Source organism: Nicotiana attenuata, unplaced genomic scaffold, assembly GCF_001879085.1.
Source record: "Nicotiana attenuata strain UT unplaced genomic scaffold, NIATTr2, whole genome shotgun sequence".
Taxonomy (NCBI): Eukaryota; Viridiplantae; Streptophyta; class Magnoliopsida; order Solanales; family Solanaceae; genus Nicotiana; species Nicotiana attenuata.
In genome coordinates this window covers 111,833-134,767 of record NW_017672085.1, presented here as the reverse complement: position 1 = coordinate 134,767, position 22,935 = coordinate 111,833, and the positions used below count along the sequence as shown (strand labels likewise).

Genomic DNA, 22,935 nt, shown 5'->3' with positions numbered 1-22,935 from the left:
TGCCGCGAGATGCACGAGCGGCTGAAGGCGAACCCTAATGCTCGATCCCTCGGCGAGGAGCTGGAGAAGAGGGATCAGCAACTGATGGAGGCTATCCGTAGAAGTAATGCACTCGAGGAGCAACTTCGTGCAAAGGACGAAGAGCTCGAGCTGGGCAAAGGGGTTGTTGCAGAGTGCGAATATCTTCGAGAAGCTTATCACGGTCGAGGCGATGAGTGCGGAGGGGATGGGGAAGTTGTCGAGTTGGAGAGAAAAGTTGTCGGCTTGGAAAATATTGAGAGTGCTTGGTCATCGGCTTTGGCGAGGGCTGCGGCCTTAGAGAATACCATTCGCGTCCTCCAATCTGAGCAGGAATCGGAGAGGGTGACGGCCACACTGAGGGAAGCGAGGCTTGAGGAGCGCATCGATGAGATCGACCGAGAGGCATCGATCCTAGGGGATCGGGTCGCTGCTCTTGAGGCCGAAAAGGAGCAACTGTTGGCTCAAGTCGAATCCTCCTCCAACACTGTCCCTCGTCATTTGCACGAGCTTTGGGTTCATGCTGAAGCCCAGCAGGACATCTACAAGGGTTTGTGGGAGTCGGGTAGCGTTACTGAGGCCGTATATGAAGGAGCACGGGCGAAGACGCGAGAGGCTCGTGTTAACTGTGGATATGACTCTGCAACGCCGGAAGCTGATGAGGGTGCGGGTGATGAGGGAGGATCTCTTGGAGATGGTGCCGATTGAAAGAATTGCTATCTTTATTTTTCTTCTTTTTATTATTGTTTATCGTTCTTTTCTTGGACTCCGTTGGTTTTAGCTGTAGGTAATTTGCGGCTGTTTGCGCAGTAGCTTTGTATGAAGAGGATTTATCATTGTTACATGTCTTCTGCACTCCTTTTCCTATTTTGCTCTTCGTAATTTTAATGTAAAGAAGGTTTTTTCATGTTGACCTCCCACTCCTTAGGGGACTTCAAGGTCACTCGAGTTGAGTAGAACCTTGGTGACGGCTTTAGCCGACGAGACGGTGCTTGTCACCTTGTGTCGAGATGCTAACCTATCAACGTCCGAATGGTATCGGATTCCTTTTCTAATAGCGGCCTTAGCCGTAGGGATTTTATTTTCGATCTTATATCAAAGTATCATCCCATCGCGAGTCCCAGTTTTCTTCGGCGATGGCTTTCGATCTTAGGGGTATCATTTCGAATTCACGTTGAAATGCTGACCCGTCGTTGTTCGATCAAGGTCGAACTCTTCTTTTTGACAGAGGCCTTTGGCCTTAAGGGTGTCATTTCGGGTGTTCGTCGAAATATTAACCCGTCGTTGTTCGATCGAGGTCGAACTCTTCTTTTTGGTGGAAGCCCTTGGCCTTAAGGGTGTGATTTCGAGCTTTCGTCGAAATATTAGCCCGTCGTTGTTCGACCGAGGTCGAACTCTGCTTTTTGGCGGAGGCCCTTGGCCTTAAGGGTGTTATTTCGAGCTTTCATTGAAATATTTACTCGTTGCTGTTCGATCGAGGTCAACTCTGCTTTTCGGCGGAGGCCCTTGGCCTTAAGGGTGTGATTTCTGTAACGACCCGATCGGTCGTTTGGAGCTCTAGCGCGTCGTTCAGCAGTTTGAGGCCACGAGCCGCTTCATTTCAGGTATTATGACTTGTGCGCATGGTCGGAATTGAATTATGGGAAGTTCGGAGTTGATTTGGAAAGAGAATTCTCATTTCGGAAGCTTTAAGTTGAAAGAATTGACTAAGATTGGATTTTAGAGTAAACGACCTCCGAATCGGGATTTGAAGGTTCCAGCAGGTTCGTATGATGATATTGGACTTGGGCGTATGCCCGGATCAGGTTTTGGGTGACCTGGGAGCGTTTTGCCGCCTATTGTGGAAGTTAGCATTTTGGAAAAATTTCATAAATTTGGGTCGAAGTGCATTTCAGTGTTATCGATGTCCGTTTGGGATTCCGAGTATGGGAATAACTCCGTATGGTAATTATGGTATTAGGAGCACGATTGGAAGTGAATTCGGAGGTCTGTAGGTCGTTTTGGAGTCATTTGGCTAAAGATAGAAATTTGAAGGTTTTCGAGAAGTTTGACCGGAAGTGGACTTTTTGATATCGGGGTCGGATTCCGATTCTGGAAGTTGGAGTAGGTCCGTAATGTTGAATATGGCTTGTGTGCAAAATTTGAGGTCAATCGGATGTGATTTGATATGTTTCGGCATCGAATGTAGAAGTTTGAAGTTCTAAAGTTCATAAAGTTCGAATTGAGGTGTGATTCGTGATTTCGGCATTGTTTGATGTGATTTGAGGCCTCGAGCAGGTCCGCATTATGTTTTGGGACTGGTTGGCATGATTGGTTGGGGTCCCGGGGGCCTCGGGTGGATTCCGGATGGTTAACAGACCAAATTTGGAGTTTGAAGAAGGGCTTCAGCAGCTGGTATCTGGTGTAACCGCACCTGCGAGGTTTTGGCCGCAGGTGCGGAGCCGCAGAAGCGGCCAAAGGAGCAGAGATGCGGTTGAGAAGGGAGAAGGTTGGGACCGCAGATGCGGTCAAGTCACCGCAGAAGCGGGACCGCAGCTGCGGAAGGAGGAGCGCTGAAGCGGAAATAGGGGGCCTGGGAAGGACCGCAGATGCGTTAGTGGGGCGGCACCTGCGGAACCGCAGAAGCGGTCAATTGACCGCAGGTACGGAAAGGCTGGAGGCAGTGTGTTCTTTTAAAATCGGGAGATGGTCATTTTTCTCCCATTTTCATTTGGTGGGGGCAATTTTGGAGAGCTTCAAGGGGAAATGTTCTTCAAGTATCTCAAGGTAAGTTGTTCCCGCTCATTACAAGTTAAATACATGATTTAGATATGGATTTGAACATGGAAATTAGTGGAAAACTTGGGGTTTGAGGAAAAACCTAGAAATTTAGTATTCTTGGATTTTGACCACGATTTTGGGCATGAAATTGAGAGTAAATTCTATATTTGATTTCGTGAGGTTATGGGCAAACTTTATCTTCGAAAAATTTTGAAATCTGGGCACGTGGGCCCGAGGGCGTTTTTGTCAACTTTTCGATCGGGGTTAGGAATTATTATAAATTGGATCATCAGGAGTAATTGAGCATATATTAATGGATTTGCATCATTATTGGCTAGTTTTGGAGCATTGTGTATCGATTTGAGTCTTCGGAAGGGCGTGGAATGCCGGTTATGGAACTTCGAAGCGAGGTGAGTCTCCTTTCTAACCTTGTAAGAGGGAATTGTCCCCAAAGGTGAATTAATCGAATACGTGCTGTTAATTGTGGGGGCTACGTACGCACGAGGTGACGAGAGTCCGTGCGTAGCTACTATTATGCTTATGTCCGGGTAGTCTAGGACCCAAAAAACATGCTTTACTTGTAATACTTGTAACCTTATTGTTAGTTTATATTTCTTAAATCATATCGAAGTGGCAAATGACTTTCTAAAAGAGTTAACTTCATTTTCTTGACTTGTAAAAGAGAAATTTACGCCTCCTTGAATAATTGTTTCCCTGATGAAGTCTTGATTAACTGTAAAAATGTGTGTTTCTATGTGTACCTGCATCACATATATGATTCGCAAGCAGGGTGATTGTTTATTTCATTTGACCGCGTCGCATGTATGATTCGTGAGCGGGGTAATAAATGTATCTATGGTTCGCGCCATTCGACCCTCTGGCAGTGCACATTTTAAACATTGTTAGATCGGGTCGTACAACCTCGACATAAGTTGCGCATGCTTGTATTGCTTGTCTTGAAATTCATTGGAGTTGATATTGTCACTCCCCGACTTGTGAATAAGTGTATATTTGATGAAAACGAAATTTGGAAATTACCCTTTGAATAAAGGAATTGATCACTTGTTTCATTCTGTTGAGTTACAACCATGCTTTATAAAAATCCTTGATTTATTATATTAATTGTGTATCATTATTGGACCACTAGTAAGTGTCGAAGTCGACCTCTCGTCTCTAGTTCTTCGAGATTAGGCGAGATACATACTGAGTACACATTGTTTCGTACTCATACTACACCTGCTGTGCATTTTTGTTGCACAGGTTCAGGTGTGGCTAGCAGCTTAGTGGCATAGCGGCATGGTTGGTACGGAGACCTAGGTGAGCTGCACTTATCGAGACGGCCCACAGCCCGTAGAGTCTCCTTTAGAGTTTTGTGCTGTATTTTCATTTCTGTCCACCTTGTATTCCGGATAGTTGTTGTATTTTATTTTATTCCCTAGTAAATGCTCATGCACTTGTGACACCGAGTACTGGGATGATTATAGGGTAATTTGTATTGATTTCTTGACTTTCATATTTAATTTGAAATGAGTATCTTTTACTAGTAAAATTGAAGGAAAATCAGAGTTTTCACAATTATTTGAATGAGAATTTAATTAAGTATTTATGGTTGGCTTGCCTGACAACAGTGTCCGACGCCATCACGACCCATTTTGGATTTTGGGTCGTAACAACATGGTATCAGAGCACTAGGTTCCCTTAGGTCTCACGAGTCATGAGCAAGCCTAGTAGAGTCTCGCGGATCGGTACAGAGACGTCTGTACTTATCTTTGGGAGGCTACAGGGCTGTTAGGAGTACTTCCCTTCTTGATTCCTTATCGTGCGGTTTGATTCCTTTGAGGCTTATGCCTTTGTTTCCTTCCCAATCGATCTTATGCGACGTGAAGCGCTTATTATAAATCAGGAATTGAGAAACTTTAAAGGTACTACAGAGGTGGTGCGGGATGCTTCTCCCGGCGTAGTAGATTTGACTATGGGCGTCGCCTTGTGGAAGGATATTCTGTCGTTTCAGCTCTGTGGTCGTACTTCCGGGATCTCTAAGGCTAGGCACAAGTTGCCATGGTACTGATAAATGGTTGTCGTGCATTATTGATGTGATGGTAGGATGCTTGCCTACGTATCAGGGCAGTGAATGACTCGAATGGAGGTTTACTCAGTGCATGATTTAGAGATTCGGTATTTTATTTCCGTTAGGGGAAAGGCAGTCGGGCTAAGAATGTTCAGGTTTGGGTTGATGGAGTAACAAGGCTTGGTATTTGTGAGCGTGGTGGAATTTTCATCTGTGATGAGGTGCCGTTGTCCTTGTTGAATGTACTAAGTTCGTCGGTGTTAAGACCTTCTACAATTCGCCTTTGGGGTAGGATATTGTAAGATAGTATTGGAGAAGCGGCTGTCAGAGATCGCGGGGTGCGGTGGCTCAGGATTGAATGTGCATTTCTAATACTGACGGCTCGAGAAAGATGATCTTCGGAAAGGGTTAGAAGTTAGTAGCGGTCTATTGGTTCAAGTGCTACCAAAATAGATTTTGATCTAAGGCATCAGCTGAGCAACAAAGGATGAGGAAGGACGTGTGGAAAGTGTCATGCGGTGGTTAAATTTCTAGTAAAGAAGAGGGTTTGGCCAAAGTGGGAGAGTGGTAGAGCAGCACGTGGATTCAGTGGCAGGATGACTACACCCTTGAGGAAAGTTTGGAGTGATTTGGGGGAAATTTTTAGCGGACGGTGATTGGGTCTGCGAGCTTAATTGGAAATATTGTCTAGCATAACGGCGGGAGATTTGATATGACGGAAAGGAGCTGCTTGATATGAAGAAGGATACAACATAACTTTGAATTGGAAGATATTGTCGCACATTTAGTTAATGTCCACGATGAGTAAATGGACTTGTGCAGCGGGTGGATGAGCACGTGCTCAAGATGAGGTTATGGATGTCGTAGTAATTATACACTGTGCAGCGACATTGGAAGATGTCGGCGCATAGTCTCCACATTTGGGGATATCTCCTATGAGCAGATCAGCGGTCGCGTGGTTAGCAAAGCGTCGGCGAAGGATTTTATTAACTATCCGGTAAGAGGTCTAATATGTGAATGTTGCTAGAGATTCAGAGTGTTCATGAAAGGCTAAAGGAAGGATTTCGGGGAATCTGGCGGTTTAATTGCGCAAGGTCATGTCAATAAGAGATAAAGGATCTTGGTGGATTCCAAGGTCGTGTAATGGTGGCTTCAAGCTAAGTGGGAGAGTCCCACTGCCTACGATGGGGTTGTATGATTATTTTCTTGTGAGGTTTCAGGTTATCGGCGTATTGGTAAGTTGTTTCGTCTAAGGAAAAAGAACATCATTAGTAACTTGATGCAAAGGAATTGAAGAATGTGTTCTATAATTGGCATCATCAATTCATGTTCAGGCTGGGAAGACTCAGGAGTTATGCTTCACGTAGAAGTGACTTGCAAGGAAGGTGATTCGGCCGGGTGCTTCTTTGAGAGGGTGGCCACGTGCTAGCGGAGCCTTGCAGTTGATTATATTCGGGACCATGCCAGAGTGGGTGACTCTCAACAACGGTACTAGTGAATTCACAGGTTAAAATGTGGTGCCTAAGGATTCAAGCCCGCGGTATGTTTAAGAATCGAGCTTGCAAAGCAGTTTATGATAAGAGACGTAGAATGTTCTATGATGTTTTGACTTGCAGTGCAGCATTGGGAGGAAAGGGAGAAAAAGGACTTAGGATTCGCAGGGGAATTATCAGAATGGATGTACCAGTCGGGATGCGAATATGCGCACAAGGAAGGTATGAGGTGGTTCATGGGATTTGAGACAACATGGTCTCGTGTTACAAGGCCACTCGGGATGAGTGCGGGTTGAGTGTGTTATGTGTTGAAGGAAGATATTATTATTTTAAGGCAATTAAGGATAAATTTGAAGAGGTTGAATTGGTTAGCCATAGTTGAATTGGCATATTGGTGGCAGTGGTCAGTTCCTTCAGTGTGATTAAAGTATGCAAGTGATTTGTGATGGTACGTGTGAGGCTTGTCGACCGCCATAATTGATTTTATTCGAAAGTATTCTAGTATTATGGCCTGTTATGTGTAGGCGGATCCCGGAAGGTCTATGGTGGCTTAGACTACTACTTGAAGAATTGCATCTTCTGCGGTTGCGAGAATTCGCTCGTGTGTTGTTATGGTTCTCTTGGAATGAGTAAGTGCTTACCATGTTAGTAGTTCAGGAGTGGTGATGAAATTCTTGTACTATCGCATGTTGGCATGTTAGGTGCCGTGAGTGGTGTGGAATTTGAGGGTGAGGAACGAGGTTGCGGTTTGGCCTTGACAAGGACGTCACGAGCTCGGATGAGCCTGAAAGGGATTTGAATGTTTAGAGTAAGCTGGCATTGTCTTCAGCGTCACCTGGATCGGTGTTTTGTGAAAGAGGCTTTGCATCCTCGTTATGGATTCTTGATCGTTTTTCAGCGTTGGTGCAGCCGATGGTATGGATGTGCAGACTTGTTATCTGATACGGAAGTTCGTAGGGGAGTGTCCCACGAGAAGATTGTATAAGTGTGGCATGTAGTCACTTGATTGATTGGAGAATGAAACCAAGTATGAAGATTGTGGTGATATCGTTAATTTGAGAATTTATGCCTGGCGGGCACTCGGTTTATTGGGTGGTGGACTGTAGATGATTACTTCGGTTATGATGGTTATTCTTGCGTGTTATGGGAAAAATGGGTTATTATGGACCCAAAAAAGATTATTGTCCTGGTTCGGTACGATCAGGATTGGTTTGAGGTCTGTAGAAGGATTTAAATATGAATATGGGCTCTATATCAGGCCGAATGTGTTCATTTCAGCATAGCTCTCCTTATGGAGGAGTATTCGGGCGTTGGATGTTATTTCGTCGTCGGCAATTTCATGTAATGCTATATTGTGCCGTGTGAGTTGCGAAACGGCTTGGTAAATTTCTTATGTGTTGAGGTTCCACGTAGCGATAGTGTTATGTGAACAGGATGGCTCTTTAGTTTCAGAACATTTATCGTACCTCAGTTGTGCTTGAGTTTGTTAGCTTATGGCGCTATATGTCCCCTCAGGGATGGTATTATGCACTTAGCGTGCTTGTCGCCGATATTCGGTATTGTGTTGTAATGAGCAATTTAACTCGATGTGTATCTCCTTATGTGAATTTTATGTGTGGATCGGGTGGCACGCCGCCATGGGTATGTTGTTTGGATCGGGTTGCACGCCGCAACAGTGTGATGATGATTACAGTCCCTTACATTCTATTCTGTGTGTTTTGTTTCCATTTTCTGAGGAAAGTTCATATTAGCTGCGTGAGTGGAGTAGTCCCTTCCAGAGTTCGTCTTTCTTATGTATCACGTTTTAAAAGAGTTAAACTTCATTTTCTTGACTTGTAAAAGAGAAATCTACACCTCCTTGAATAATTGTTTCCCTGATGAAGTCTTGATTGGCTGTAAAAATGTGTGTTTCTATATGTACCTGTGTCGCATGTATGATTCGCGAGTAGGGTGATTGTTTATTTACATTTGACCGCGTCGCATGTATGATTCGCGAGCGGGGTAATAGATGCATCTATGGTTCGCGCCATTCGACCCTCTGGCAGTGCACATATTAAATATTGTTAGATCGGGTCGTACGACCTCGGCATGAGTTGCGCATGCTTGTATTGCTTGTCTTGAAATTCATTGGAGTTGATATTGTCACTCCCTGGCTTGTAAATAAGTGTATAATTGATGAAAACGAAATTTGGAAATTACCCTTTGAATAAAGGAATTGATCACTTGTTTCATTCTGTTGAGTTACAACCATGCTTTATAAAAATCCTTGATTTTATTATATTAATTGTGTATCATTATTGGACCACTAGTAAGTGTCGAAGTCGACCTCTAGTCTCTACTTCTTCAAGATTAGGCGGGATACTTACTGAGTACACGTTGTTTCGTACTCATACTACACCTGCTGTGCATTTTTGTTGCACAGGTTCAGGTGTGGCTAGCAGCTTAGTGGCATAGCGGCTTGGTTGGTACGGAGACCTAGGTGAGCTGCACTTATCGAGACGGCCCGCAGCCCGTAGAGTCTCCTTCAGAGTATTGTGTTGTATTTCAATTCTGTCCACCTTGTATTCCGGACAGTTGCTGTATTTTATTTTATTCCCTAGTAAATGCTCATGCACTTGTGACACCGGGTTCTGGGATGATTATGGGGTAATTTGTATTGATTTCTTGACTTTCATATTTAATTTGAAATGAGTATCTTTTACTAGTAAAATTGAAGGAAAATCAGAGTTTTCACAATTATTTAAATGAGAATTTAATTAAGTATTTATGGTTGGCTTGCCTGACAACGGTGTCCGGCGCCATCACGATCTATTGTGGATTTTGGGTCGTGACAATTTCGAGCTTTCGTCGAAATATTGACCCGTCATTGTTCGATCGGGGTCGAACTCTGCTTTTTGGCGGAGGCCCTTGGCCTTAAGGGTGTGATTTCGAGCTTTCGTCTAAATATTAACCCGTCGTTGTTCGATTGAGGTCGAACTTTGCTTTTTGGCGGAGGCCCTTGACCTTAAGGGTGTCATTTCGAGCGTTCGTCGAAATATTAACCCGTCGTTTCACTGTCGGATTTTGGAGAACCGCAGGTCGCCGTACTGTTCGTGCATATATTGAGGTGAATCTCGGCGTACTCGATTTTGTTTTTACTGGAGAATATTGGGTTCACTTGCCCTTGTGACTTGTTTTCTTCGTAGAACTGTAAAGCATGACCAACAATAATAGGCACTTCTCCTGATACCGCTTTTCAGATGATATCTCTTCCAAAGCTTTACATATTACTAGCTGAATCTCTTCTTCTAGAATCTGTACCAATAGCAATCTAGTACGTCCATATAAAGTTGCTAAGCCATAAAAGCAAGTCGTATCCTGAGCATGACTAAAAAAGATGGCAAATCGAATCAACAGCGAAAGTGAGAATATAACCATGCACATCCGCTAGCTGGACAAGATATTACTGACGAACAACATGCGTTTTCCATGTAAGTTACTTCCCCGAATAGGAAATGCAGTTAACTATAAGGAAGCTAAGATTCACAACTATAAGCCTCTAACAAGACAATGTTTAAAACCTGTAGCAACGGAAGCAAGAATTGAACCAAGAAAACTATAGCATTAAATATCATAACTAGAACTAAAAAAGAAGGGAGTCCCATTTTTGCTTAGCTTCTGCGTTTCTTGGGTGAGTCCCAGTTTGCTTAATTTTGCGTGCACCAGGGATCGTGATATCGGAGAGCAGGAAACGTTGCTGCTTTGCTCACACTCGTTTCACACACATATTGGAGTTTTTCTGTCTAACCTTTTCGTTTTCCGGTCTTGAGATGTCATTGGTGGATGGGATGATGAATTACACTTTGACCTCAGGGGTTTCCCCCTTGTTGGCCCGATCTTTAAGTCCCCAGGAAGGCTTTCTTGGGACACCTTTTTGGTGAGGGAGAGGAAGTATCATTTGAAGGGTATCACTTCCGAGGCGTCGAGTTCGTCTGGTGGACGATATTTCGGTAGTTTCGTAATAATTTCCCATTCTTCAGTTGGGATGTTTCCTTGCTTGCTCGCCCGTGCTGCGCTTGCGTTCTTGTTTGGGCAACCAGCAGAAGGTCAGTTAGGATGATATCCTCCTTATCCCGATCTGATGAGTTGGTGAACGAAGGTGGATCGGTGGCGTTACTTGATCTGCTTGGCGCTTCGATAGTTGATGGGGATGGTGTTTTCGGAGTTTGGTAACCGTATTCGGTTCTCTTTCCCTTCTTTTTTGTGCCTTTATCCTGTGCGGGCTAGGCTTGTTTTGACTGGTTCATGGGCTGCCCGGCGTGCGGGGGATGATGTTGGTTGCAACTTTTGCTTGTATATAGCATCATGATCTAGGTTGGCGCGTGAGATTCGCTTACCGTTCCTCTCGGTGGGTGATCATGTTTCCAGTTTTTGATATGGAGGAGATTAGGAAGTTTTCACTAAGAAATCCCCACAGACGGCGCCAAATTGTTTGACCAAAAGTTATCGAGATCTTTTTGGTTAAATCAATTAGAGAAGGATGAAGAGGTAAATCTTAGTCAAACATAATAACCTCCAGATCCATAAACAAATCAGAAAATAATGCATAAGGTGAAATATGGGTGATCAATCTTATTGATATTTCCATAAACAAACCAGAAAATAATACATAGGATGAAATAGGGGTGATCAATCTTATTGATATTTTTCATTTCTTCTTTTGTTAATCGATGGAGATGACTGTTTTTCATCCTCCATAGAAGATCACTTTGCCTTCCTTTTTGCTAAGAAGATTACAAAAGAGAGGGAAGAGAGAGAAAAAGATCAAAAGCCCCCCCCCCCCCCCCCCCCAATGAAAGGTTCCTTCCCTATATATAATTATGGAATCCTTACTATGGGCCAATACACTTTCACCCCACGTCCGCTTTCATCGTTCCCTGAGTGTCGTTCTTTGTCATGGCGGGTATTGTGAGTACGGGGTTTTGGAGCAAGCCATGTCGTCTTCCACTATCTCGTCGCTTGGACGAGATCTCGATTAGGCCGACCGCAGCGGTCAGATTTTGACCAATACACCCGACTTAGTGTATTTGGGTGTATACGAAATTTACGACCTTTATCAGTAGCTTTAGAGACGCACACACAACTTTTGGATTTCGATGACCGTATTCACTCAAGATTATATGGATAATATACCCTTAATCTCCAAATTAGCTCATAGTATGTGAACAAAGTCGCACATGAAAAGTATAAAAGAAAAATGATATACTTATAAGATATTAAATACTCTTAATGTTTATTTTGGAAAAATCATACGAATTTGATCCAAAATACACAATATCAACCTATATTAAAAGTAATTTTGGTTTGTTTTAGTCCAACACATTTTAGAAGAATGAGATTATGAAGCTTGAATAATATGGGAAAATGTGGATAGGATTGGAGATGGGTAGGTGACAAAAGCAGATAGATGAAGAATCTTGAAAGTTGCAGAAATCTTAATTTTGATTTAAAATTCCAAATTTAATACTTGTACTAGTAATATTTTATAGGACAAATTATCATTATTATCTCTACTTCCTTCTTCCTCTCTCTTTTGTCTGAAACCTTTTTACTACTACTTGTCCAAAGAACTCTTTTTTCTTCTCTCTCTCTCCCCCCCTCTCTCTCTCTAGAATCATCCTAAGAGAAAAAAAGCAACCATGTCTTCTCCAAGCAAACGCCGTGAGATGGACTTAATGAAATTGTGAATCTCTAATCAGTTCTTATTAAAAAACTAATCTTTTATTGTTGTTGTTAAAATTGGAGTTTCTATTTGTTTGATTCTTTTTTAAATTTCTGTTTATTTTGCTTGACTGAATTAGGATGATGAGCGATTACAAGGTGGAGATGATTAATGATGGCATGCAAGAGTTTTATGTGCATTTCCATGGACCTACTGAAAGTAAATTCTGCTCTACCCTTTTCTCAATGTCTTTCTTTTTGCCTATTTATTTAAGTTATTAGCTTTTTCCTTAAGAGTTTTTTTTTTTGGTTTCTGATTATTGATTGAACCATGTGAATTATTTATTGGATTGCTGTTCTTATCTTCTGGTGATGTTTTCTTTTGGTGAGGTAATGGTTCCTGATCAAAATTGTTTAAGGGGTATGCGAGAAAGAGTGGAAATTAACTTGGCTAATTAATGTACACACAGATATTTAATCTTTTGCTTCTGTTGGGCTATTTGTGAAAGTGAATTAGGAAATTGTTGTTATAATTAGTTAATAGTTGTGTTTTTTGGCACTTAAAATCCACTTAGGCTTCTTGGATTTGGGACTTTAGTTGCTATTTTTGCATATATCTGCTGACTGGTTCTTCACCAGTGAGTCTTCAAGTTACATCTTTGCAATTAGTAGAATTCAATTTGATTTTCTTTTTTGGAAAAAAAGTAGTCTTGGATGTGGCGTTTTCTTCAGTTTTTGCTGATACTTGAGGTGATTTTTGCAGGTCCATACCACGGCGGTGTATGGAAGATAAGGGTGGAACTTCCTGATGCTTACCCATATAAATCTCCGTCCATCGGTTTTATTAACAAAATCTACCACCCAAATGTTGATGAGATGTCAGTGCTGATATGCTTCATTGCTATAACTATAGATATTTCATCGTTCTCCTTTCTATAATGAGAAGTCTAAAATTTCATTAATTATCATTTTTCAGGTCTGGCTCAGTTTGCTTAGATGTTATCAATCAGACTTGGAGTCCCATGTTTGGTAATCTGAAATTACAACACTTATAAAGCAGAATTAGATACTACTTGCTTGATAATTCTTATTAGTTTTTCTAGTATTATCATTATCAGAAACTTATCTAGTATTAAACAACATGGCAGATCTGGTAAATGTGTTTGAGGTGTTTCTACCACAACTTCTCTTGTATCCAAACCCATCAGACCCGTTGAATGGAGAGGCTGCTTCCCTAATGATGCGAGACCGGGCTGCATATGAACAAAGAGTTAAAGGTATTGACTCCTAATGCTTTCATATTACTTCAACCAATTGCAGGTCCAAGGGAGGATTGGATTTCTTGCCAGTCTGTAGGTGTATGCATGGTCGCTTATTTGGGGTGGAGTAGATTAGGCTTAAAATCACAATCTTAATGGTTGGTCAATTCTCTGGAAATTTGAGTTATTTCCTCAATATCTATTTGCTCTATAATTTACATTCTGTTATAGACAGCGTATTCTATAAGTAACGTCTGTCAACATTTTCATGTTTAGTGCAAGTTCTGATGAGGTATCTCAATCGACACGCTTCAAATATTAGGAAGTTCCCTTATTTAAGCTGTAGAAGCTATTTGATATTCGAATTGAAATTTAGGTTAGTTGCTGTTGCCTTGAAACTAGTTAATGATACTAGTTTACACTGGAAGGATATAGGAGCCAATTGCCTGAGAACTACAAGCAGATGGAAGTTAATGGCCCATGAATCAATTTTGTCCCCACGAACTGCTTAAAGCAAGGCTAGCCTTTGTATTCAGGGCGCATAGTATTAGGAACCTTGTCCGTACTTACTCTGATTCAATGAAGAATTCCATTAAATGTAGGAATAATGTTCAACTTGGTTAGATCTCTTACCTTCTCACAATAGGGTTTACTCTGTGTGCTGTTTGGGAGAAGCAAACAAATTCATCCATTCTGTGTGCTGTTTAGGCACAACCTCATTCAAATCTATTGTCTGTGGTGTCTAATGATGGAAGCATCTCAAATGACATCTAGAAATGCACCAACTATTGGCTTAAGAACTGCCTTCACTTTCTTCAGTGAGGAAAAACCATCTCGGTGTGTAAAAACAGAGGCTAGTCCAATTCCAATTGGACATTATTTGTTGAGCATATTCTCCTTTGATCAAGTGGCTAAATGCTCTTCTTCTTTACTATTCTGTGTTTGAAAGTGGAGAAAACAATGGAATATGGAAGTGCAACTTCCTAAAATTGATGTGCTTGTTTTATACGGATTTTTATTTGCTTATTAGTTTCCACCCTTTCTCTCACCTATGACTGGTAAGAATTTATGGGCCGACTGCATCTTGATGTGTCTCGTATACGTTGTCATGGCTATTGATGAAACGTAAGTTGCAAGGTTAATGTATTTTATTGTTTTAATAATGCCTTGAGTGGAGAAAGCTTATTATTTTTAGCCTTTAAATATAATGTTTATGGTATAGGCGTGTGACATGCCATAATGCTAAAATTTGACATGCTTGTTTACTGGTGAATGTCTCCAGCTTACCCATAAACATCTGCTTTTGCCTTCTCCTTATATGTGATTTACTTCATAATGCAGTATTCCTTGCTTCTGGATATAAAAGATGCAAGTTATGACCCTTAAGTCCTAATTAATGCCACAGTTTCTACTTAATAGTGAAGGGCATGAGATTATTTCTTTCTTTTTAAAAAAAAAAGTTGAAGGGGATGAAAATGAGATACTCCTTGAGCATTATCTAAGCAATCTCACTTTTTTTTTTAAAATCTTAAACAGATAGCATCAGTCGCTCCTGATTTTCTTGTATCCGTTCCATTAGAGAACGGGAGGAAGGAAAAAGAACCTTTTACTCATAAAAATGGAAGTTGATGCTGTTATTGTCACAAGTCATTCTCCCTTGAGAGTATTAGCTTGAATAGATATTCTTTTGATAAGTGGATTAGCTGAATAGAAATTTGGCATCTTGATGAAAGTTATATCTATCTAAGCGTTGCGTTCTCTAATGATGCACGAAAATTTTCTACGTTCTCTAATGATGCATGATATTTTTCTACGTTCTCTAATGATGCATGAAACTTTTCTACATTCATACTCATGTCCCATAGGTAAAAGTGGTGATTAATATGTTAGGAGGTTGAACCTTTACATTAAATTGTTAACTATTTTGCATTTTCCGAAGAGTTCAAGATATAGTATTAATATGGCGTTTACGTGCTTGCATCCAGAATATTGTCAGAAATATGCCAAGCCTGAAGATGTAGGAGCTGCCCCTGAGGAGAAGTCAAGTGATGAGGAGTTAAGTGAAGCTGAATATGATTCAGCTGACGATGCAGTTGCCGGCCCTGTTGATCCATGATGATCCTCTCTGTTGATCTTCATTCACTTTCTGTATCTGTAAATGATGTTCTTAGTTCTGTTTAAAATCAAGTTGAACTACAAAGTTCAGACTATTCATTGGGGAAAGATGCAAAACAAAGTTCCCCTTGTTTATTAGTTTTTAGCTTCAATGTAAATAATTTCACCTTTTAATTTCTGTGTTCTTGATATTGCTGTTATTTGTGTTCTTACTTTCCTTCTTTTTGGGTCTTCCGGGGGGTGGGTGGGGGATAATTAGGAAATGGATGGAGAGGAAAAGCCTTTCTTGTAAAATACATGGTGGACCAGAAAGCTATAGGAAAGGCTATAAGCAATTTACTTCAATTAAAAATAAAGCCTTATAACTACTACAAAAGTCAACTTATAGTTTAGATTTTGTATTTAATTTCTGCGGAAAATAGTAAAATAGGATCTAATGGAACTTTTCTATTTTTTTAGTTTTCTCCTCGAAGCTGATTTATGACCATTCTTAGAGGAAAAATCAAAATAGAACATCCAAAAGTGCAAGTTATGTCTCTGTCTCTGTCTCTGTCTCTCAGCAACAAATTTTTCCTATACAAAAAGTGAACCATAAGTTAAATGAATCTGGGTACAGTCCTCACGAGTGTACCTTTCATCCTATATAAGTAACTAGTATGAAGTGCTGCAATATCAACAAGGAATAACCAGATAAGAATGATTCATATTAACTCTAAGGAAACTTACAACCTTACCCCCTTCAGTAATGTGCCCTACCTTAGCCATGTTACCACACAAAATCTGACAACCTCTTTTTGGGCTGTTTTGGTCTTTGGCTTCTTCTAAGCACAACCCCAGGCTCAATTGCATTGACATCCTGTTGCTCATCAGAGCTCATAGCAGGGTCCATGCTTGAGTCCATAACAATAACACGGGTTAACAGGCGGCGTTTGAAACGATGTATAACAACATCAGTTGGAGGTTTACATAGTAAAGCTTCAAGAGAGTCGTCGTTGTATATTTCGAGACAAGATATTTGAAAACATTCAGGAGAAACCATACCAGGAGACTTGCCAATAACAAACCTCTGAAACTTTTCAACAGAGTGATCATAAGAATAAATAGGGATATAACAATCATTAGATTTAGGATTAGCCAGCAGTATCTCACCAGTTGGAAAGTTGCCAAAACTGCACCAGCTTTCCCTATTACATCTAACCAGTTCTTCAGGTAAGGTAATGGAATGGTTGATCCACCTACTGCATTGTCCATCTTTAAGTTCCCATAGTTTCAACTCCCTCAGTTTCCATGGTCTGGTAGTGGCCGAATCCAGACATCCCACGGCCAAACATCCGTTGAACTGCATCAATCTGACTGGTTCAACAGTTATTAAACGAGTAGCTGCAAAATCTGCTGGAAGGAAGATGTTACCAAACTTATTCTCATTCAGGTAGAATGCAGATATAGAAACTTCCATTTCTTTCCCTAGGAAGCGTGTATACACATACCAATACAGAATTCCATCAATACAAACACTTTGCGGGGGCAATAACTCTAGATTTACTTGAATATTCCTCATCCGATTCCACGAGCTATTTGTCATGTCCACTCCTATGCTAAGAATCTCTGCTATAACAAGAGGTAACCTGTTATTGCAGTAACTAAGGCTGAGCAGCTTGTACGAGCCACTGATGGGATCAAATCCAAAATGGAAACGAGTTGATCCATTATTGCAGTAAAACCGAGGGAGTGGGAGCTCAATGGTTTCACCAGTGTACAAGTTGCAGAGAGAAAGGCCAAGAGATGGGGTACAGAAACACAACAGGCCATTGATGACTTGTGTCAATTTAATTGGTTTATCTTCTCCACATTCATAATCAATCCGCTCGATGAAAGGAGGTTCACCTTCCCACCCAATGGTCTTCTCCTCAAGGCAGAGCCTTGCTTGCAACAAGCCCGATCTAAAAGAATCCGAAGACACAATGGAGATGACAATGCTCAAGTTGCGAACGTGATGCAGTTTCATGAATTCGGGGTCAGAGATGGTCGAGCACCAGCCCTTGGAGACGCACTTGCATTGGTATAGAGACTTCAATGGCAGCCACAACAGAACCTCAAGTGCCATGGCTTCAGGTAATCCCTCTAGCAACAATTGAGCTGCAATAGACGCCATTTTCTTTGCCAATGCTCACACGAACTCTTGCCGAGGGTCTTTCGGAAACAGTTCTCTACTTCCCGAGGGTAGGGGTAAAGTCTACATACACACTACCTTCCCCACACCCCACTTGTTGTTGTTGTTGTTTGCTCGCACGACTTCTAGGGATTTCTCCTACAAGTGGATGCAAAAATTAAAACACTTAACTTGGGACATAAAAATATGTTTTTCCCTCCATAGCAATATTTTGAGAATAACCTTATAATTATAATGAATAGGGTAACCTAGTACAAGAACCATCTCAATACCATCTAGAATGAAAAAAGTGAGAAATTAAAATGAGTGTTTTAAAAGCAAAAAATAAAAAGGCAACATTCCTCCTGGGCACACTTCTTAGAAGTAAAACACACAACTTACAGAAAATACCAAATTTACAGGACAAATCGGATAGTACTTATAACACCAAAATTACGATTAACTTCATTAATTTCACCATCAAATAAACAACAATGACAAAGCAATCCTAACAACTCAAATTAATATCATTAAGATGTACTGTTTACAGGTCCATGAACAGAAATTTCCAAAAGGAAAAATGATTTTCAATTGTCAAAAAATCAACCATACAAAAGAATTAACTTGTCATTTAATTGCTTTAGTAACTGTACTGATATTTGGCATTACTTGCAAATGTCATATATTTATTTTCCTAACAATCAACTTTTAAACAAAGAATTCGAGGATAAACAGAAAATAGATCTCTGTTACTACATCTTCTTTATTTTTCTTTTCAACTTCTAAAATCACATACAGAGAAGCGATTGCTTTTGGCTTGCTTTACCATTCACTGTTCGAAATGCATGCCTTTTTAAAGTCGATGACACTGATAAAAATATTCAAAGTTTATATTTTTATTAATTCTTTGTTAGAATTTTAACCATAGAGTTTTAGCGATAACATGAAGTTGACACCTTAAGAGCAGGGGTCTATTTTTTACTTGTATATATTATGTTTTGAATTCCCTTGACATAGTCATTGGTTCTATTACTACTAGGTACAACCTTTTTAACTTGCTTAAGAGCATTTCAAGAGTAAAGTAAGAGGACCCTCAGAGGCATCGACGTGACTGATTGTAGCCTAAGGACTGAACATGAGATTATTGAGTTTTAAAAAGCAGCTAAAGCTTCTGGAAATGTCAATGCAACAATATAAAATTTTCATAGTTAGCTTTTCATATAACTATGTATCACAAATTACAAGTCATCAAAATAGCTAATGCTCAAAAACTGGTCCAATTCCAAATTCTTAGCATAAGTTCCCGTACATAGGCTTACTTCTAATCTTGATCGATATTGACAACCTCACAGTAGTAAAAGTTTTAAGCCATAACTCCCACACAATGTACATTGAAGGGAGACAAAATCAGTGTAAAGAAGAAAAACCTCAGAAGCAACAGTACTGAAGCTGGCAACTCTTTTTCTTTTCAATTTTCATTGGTAAATAAACAAACACAAGAGTTAGGGAAAGAGAGAGGGAAATAAAAAAGTGGCACAGCGATATCAAATGCGACCCGCGTTTATTCCTACGGACAGAATCCCATTCGCTTGATTTTTTGTCTCAATTTGTTTAATACTATACTATTTTAATTGCATCTCTCAAGTATTTTCTTATTATTAGAAAAGTTTTTGCTAGTTTAAAATTTTATTTTTTCACGATTCCTGTTAAATATAATAATCATAGTTTATTAAATATTTGACGAAAATAAATATTCCACGATTCATGCTTATTTTTTGACAAGCTTAGAGGACCATAACTAATCAGAAAGTATATAGTTAAGCAATCATTTTGAACATGAGGAACCATTTTTGTCATTTTCTCTAGTGAACTATATGTCCCCTTTTATTTCACACTTGATCATTTCTAGTGGATAAAATATCAGTTTAGTATTTTTTAAATATATATGTATAATTAAATATTGCTGGTATTTTAATATGATTCTATTGATGGTACTAATATATCGTCTCTCGTTGCTTTCTTGAGCCGAGGGTCTCCTGGAAACAGCCTCTCTGCCCCTCGGGGTGGGGGTAAGGTCTGCGTACATATTACCCTCCCCAGACCCTACTTGTGGGATTATACGGGACCGTTGTTGTTGTTATTGTATGTATAATTAATTTTCTGGTGTTTGGTTGCCATTTGCTAGGATAAGTGCCTTGTAACTGTGCTCGCCAATTCATAAAACTTGTGTTAGCCTAACTTCTAAACCGAAAAAAGAAAATCTCATAGTAGTAAATTACAACAACAACAATAATATACCCAGTGTAGTTTCACAAGTGGGGTTTGGGGAGGGTAGAGTGTACGCAGACCTTACCATTGCCTTTAAAAAGGTAGAGAGGCTGTTTCCGAAAGATCCTCGGCTCAGGAAGGGGAGAGAGGAGGGGCAATAACAAGCAAACCGAACTGACAAACAAAGAAAAATACGAAACTAGCAAAAGGTAATGCAATCAGAAAACCAAAACACAAGACAACAACAAGTAGTAATAGTAAACTAGGGGTACGAAAAAAACACGGAAGGCACCAAGTGGTGTATCAAAGCTACTACTACAAACAAAGACAACACTCGACTACCTAACACTTTACCTTAATTCTCAACCTCCACACCTTCCTGTCCATGGTCATGTCCTCAATGAGCTGGAGCAACGCTTCACATATCCCCAATATTTCTTCAGCCTGCCTCTACCTCTCTGTTGGCCCTCCCATGCTAGCCTCTCACACCTCCTCGCCGGAACATTAATGCCTCTCCTCTTCACATGCCCGAACCATCTAAATCTTGCATCTCGCATCTTGTCCTCTATAGGGGTCACACCCACCTTGTCTCGAATAACTTTATTTCTAATTTTATCTAACCTGGTATGCTCGCACATCCACCTCAACATCGTCATCTCCGCCACCTTCATCATATGGACATGGGATGTCTTGACCGGCCAACACTCCGCCCCATATAGCATAGTCGGTTTGACCACCTGTAAGGCCCCGTAAAATCTTACCCAAAATCCCGAAAATTCGTGGTGCTGAGATAGGTGTATGGGTTAAAAATTTCGGACCTTTTTGGGTTGCGCAGTACGCTAAAGAGTTAAAGGAAAATGTGCTGCAGAAGTGTGCGTTTCAGCGACTCATTATGCGGCCGCATAATCACTCCGCGGACCCCAGAATGGCCGCAGAGTGAGTCAGTATTTTTGGCATTTGATGTCATTTTTTGCAGCCCATTATGCAACCGCAGAACCATTTCGCGGGCCGCACTCCAATCCCATATCAAACCTTGAGATTTTTCAGATGGTAGTTCTGCGGCGCATTATGCGATCGCAGAACAGGTATGCGGACCGCAGATTGGTCGCAGACCGAAGCAGAAAATGCCAGTTCCTGAGGGCCATTATGCGGCCCATTTTGCGGACCGCAGAAGCATTATGCGATCACACATGTGACCGCAGATCAGTGTCAGGGCTCCTATTTTTCTAATGTTACAACCCGACCCTGCTTCGATAAAACAAATGCATGGGGTCATTTTTGAGCTTATTCCTAATATTTTTAGAGTGAGAGAGAGAGTTCTTGGAGTGAGAGAATAACCTTCACACTAATATCCAACAATTCTTGCTCAATCCTTGAAGATTATCAAGAAGGTCCTCATATTGAAGGTAAGAATCTATACCCTAGCTTTCAATTCCGAAAATCTAATAAAAGAGGGACAATTAGAAAGACAATTATTGGGTGTCGGTGGTGGATATCTTGCATGCATGTATTCTTAAAGTATGTGGGGAGGTTGTGAGCTAAAGATAGTAAAGAATGGGGTATGGGATGGTGAAGACTTTCATAAAAGGGGCCTTAAAACCTTAATGCACACTTGGTGGTTGATAAAATGCTCCAATGAGCTAGAACCATGATCATTTCCATAATTCTAGTTCAATTTGTCATATTTCTAATATAGATTGGTGTTGCTAAGATTCCCGGAACATTTTAGAGTGTAGGGGAGCTCAATTGAGGTATGTATGGCTAAAACCTTCTTCTTAGAATGGAATCCCACGGTGTTCACGTAATTGGTGTAAGACCCCCATTGATCATTATAGAGTTTGCTATTCTGAATATGTTTGTGTTGTATGATATATGTTCAATGTGTAACCCAAATACCTTAATGCTTCATCATGTTATCTTATCAATTGAGGATGTGTTCAAAATATGAATATGTGTTAAAATGTTAGGACTTCAAGTCAAATTCTGCTATGCCAAAGTGTATGAAAAACCTCTATGTGCTTAGGATTCCTAAATTTCTCATATGTGTACTATTGTCTTAAATGATAGGCCTTAGTGTTGTTGATGATGATAATAATGTTGAATGTAAAAAGGTAAACTGGAATTATGAAATTCGGCCAAGTGCCATGAATGACTTTATAAATGAGGCCACTCGTGCCAATGTATTGAAGAGATGGGAAAGAAACATGAAGTGAGATGATTGATTGAAAGGATGATGTCTCGGGTGAGATGGCCTAGCCGATCGGGCCGTGATCGGAAGCCATGTCGTACACATGGTGGTAACTGTTCCGGAAAAGATAATTGAAATTGAGGATATGGTTGATGTCTCAAATGAGATGACCTAGATGATTGGGTAAAGATCGAACTCCATGTAAGAACACAGTGGTATTGCGGATTGTGGCATATCGGCACTAAAGATTCCCCCAACCTAATAAGATGGAAATTGGCTTGAGAACTTATGTGATCCTTACTTGATGTTTTAGTATTGTTTGAAGCTCTTATTGTACTTATGACTGTTTCCCCTTGTATTATTGTTCATTCTGTTGAGATGGTGTTTTAGCATTATATACTAGTTCTATTCGACGGTACTAACGTCACTTTTGCCGAGGGCGCTGCATCTTTAAATGGATGCAGTTGGTTCCATAGCAAACCATGTTGATCGCAGTTGGTGGTGCATCCTCTTCCCAGCAGACTCGGTGAGCCCCATTTCATCCTGGGGCATGTACTGTATCTGTTGTTTATATTTTTACCATGTTTTGAGGTATAGCCGGGGCCTTGTTGCTGACATTATCATAACTCTCTTTTGTATCTTTAGAGGCTCTATAGACACTATGTGGGTTGTATATGGGTGTTAGAAAGGTCAACAGATTATGTTGTGATTTAGACTCTTGTTCCACTCAATCATAAGAATGTGTATATTTTGAAACCTAACAATGATGTAATTAATGAAATAATTTAGTAATGTATATGCGAACTTCCTATTGTCTAATTAATGAAAACATGCCTTCTCTTGATCATAAATGAGTTGGGTAGAAAGTGTCTAACAAGCTTGCTCGATCGGGTCCAGTCGGTTGAGCGCTGGCGTGC

At 40.6% G+C, this 22,935-nt stretch overlaps 1 protein-coding gene across 1 annotated transcript; it reads left to right on the top strand.

The window, feature by feature from the left end:
• Window positions 1–11,825: 11,825 nt before the first annotated feature.
• LOC109211724 (ubiquitin-conjugating enzyme E2-23 kDa-like) lies at window positions 11,826–15,613 on the top strand. Its single transcript, XM_019375292.1, has 6 exons — window positions 11,826–12,061; window positions 12,180–12,259; window positions 12,803–12,917; window positions 13,016–13,068; window positions 13,188–13,316; window positions 15,284–15,613. Exons 1-6 carry the CDS (start codon window positions 12,018–12,020, stop codon window positions 15,412–15,414), a joined length of 552 nt encoding a protein of 183 aa, XP_019230837.1. The 5' UTR covers window positions 11,826–12,017; the 3' UTR covers window positions 15,415–15,613.
• Window positions 15,614–22,935: the final 7,322 nt, after the last annotated feature.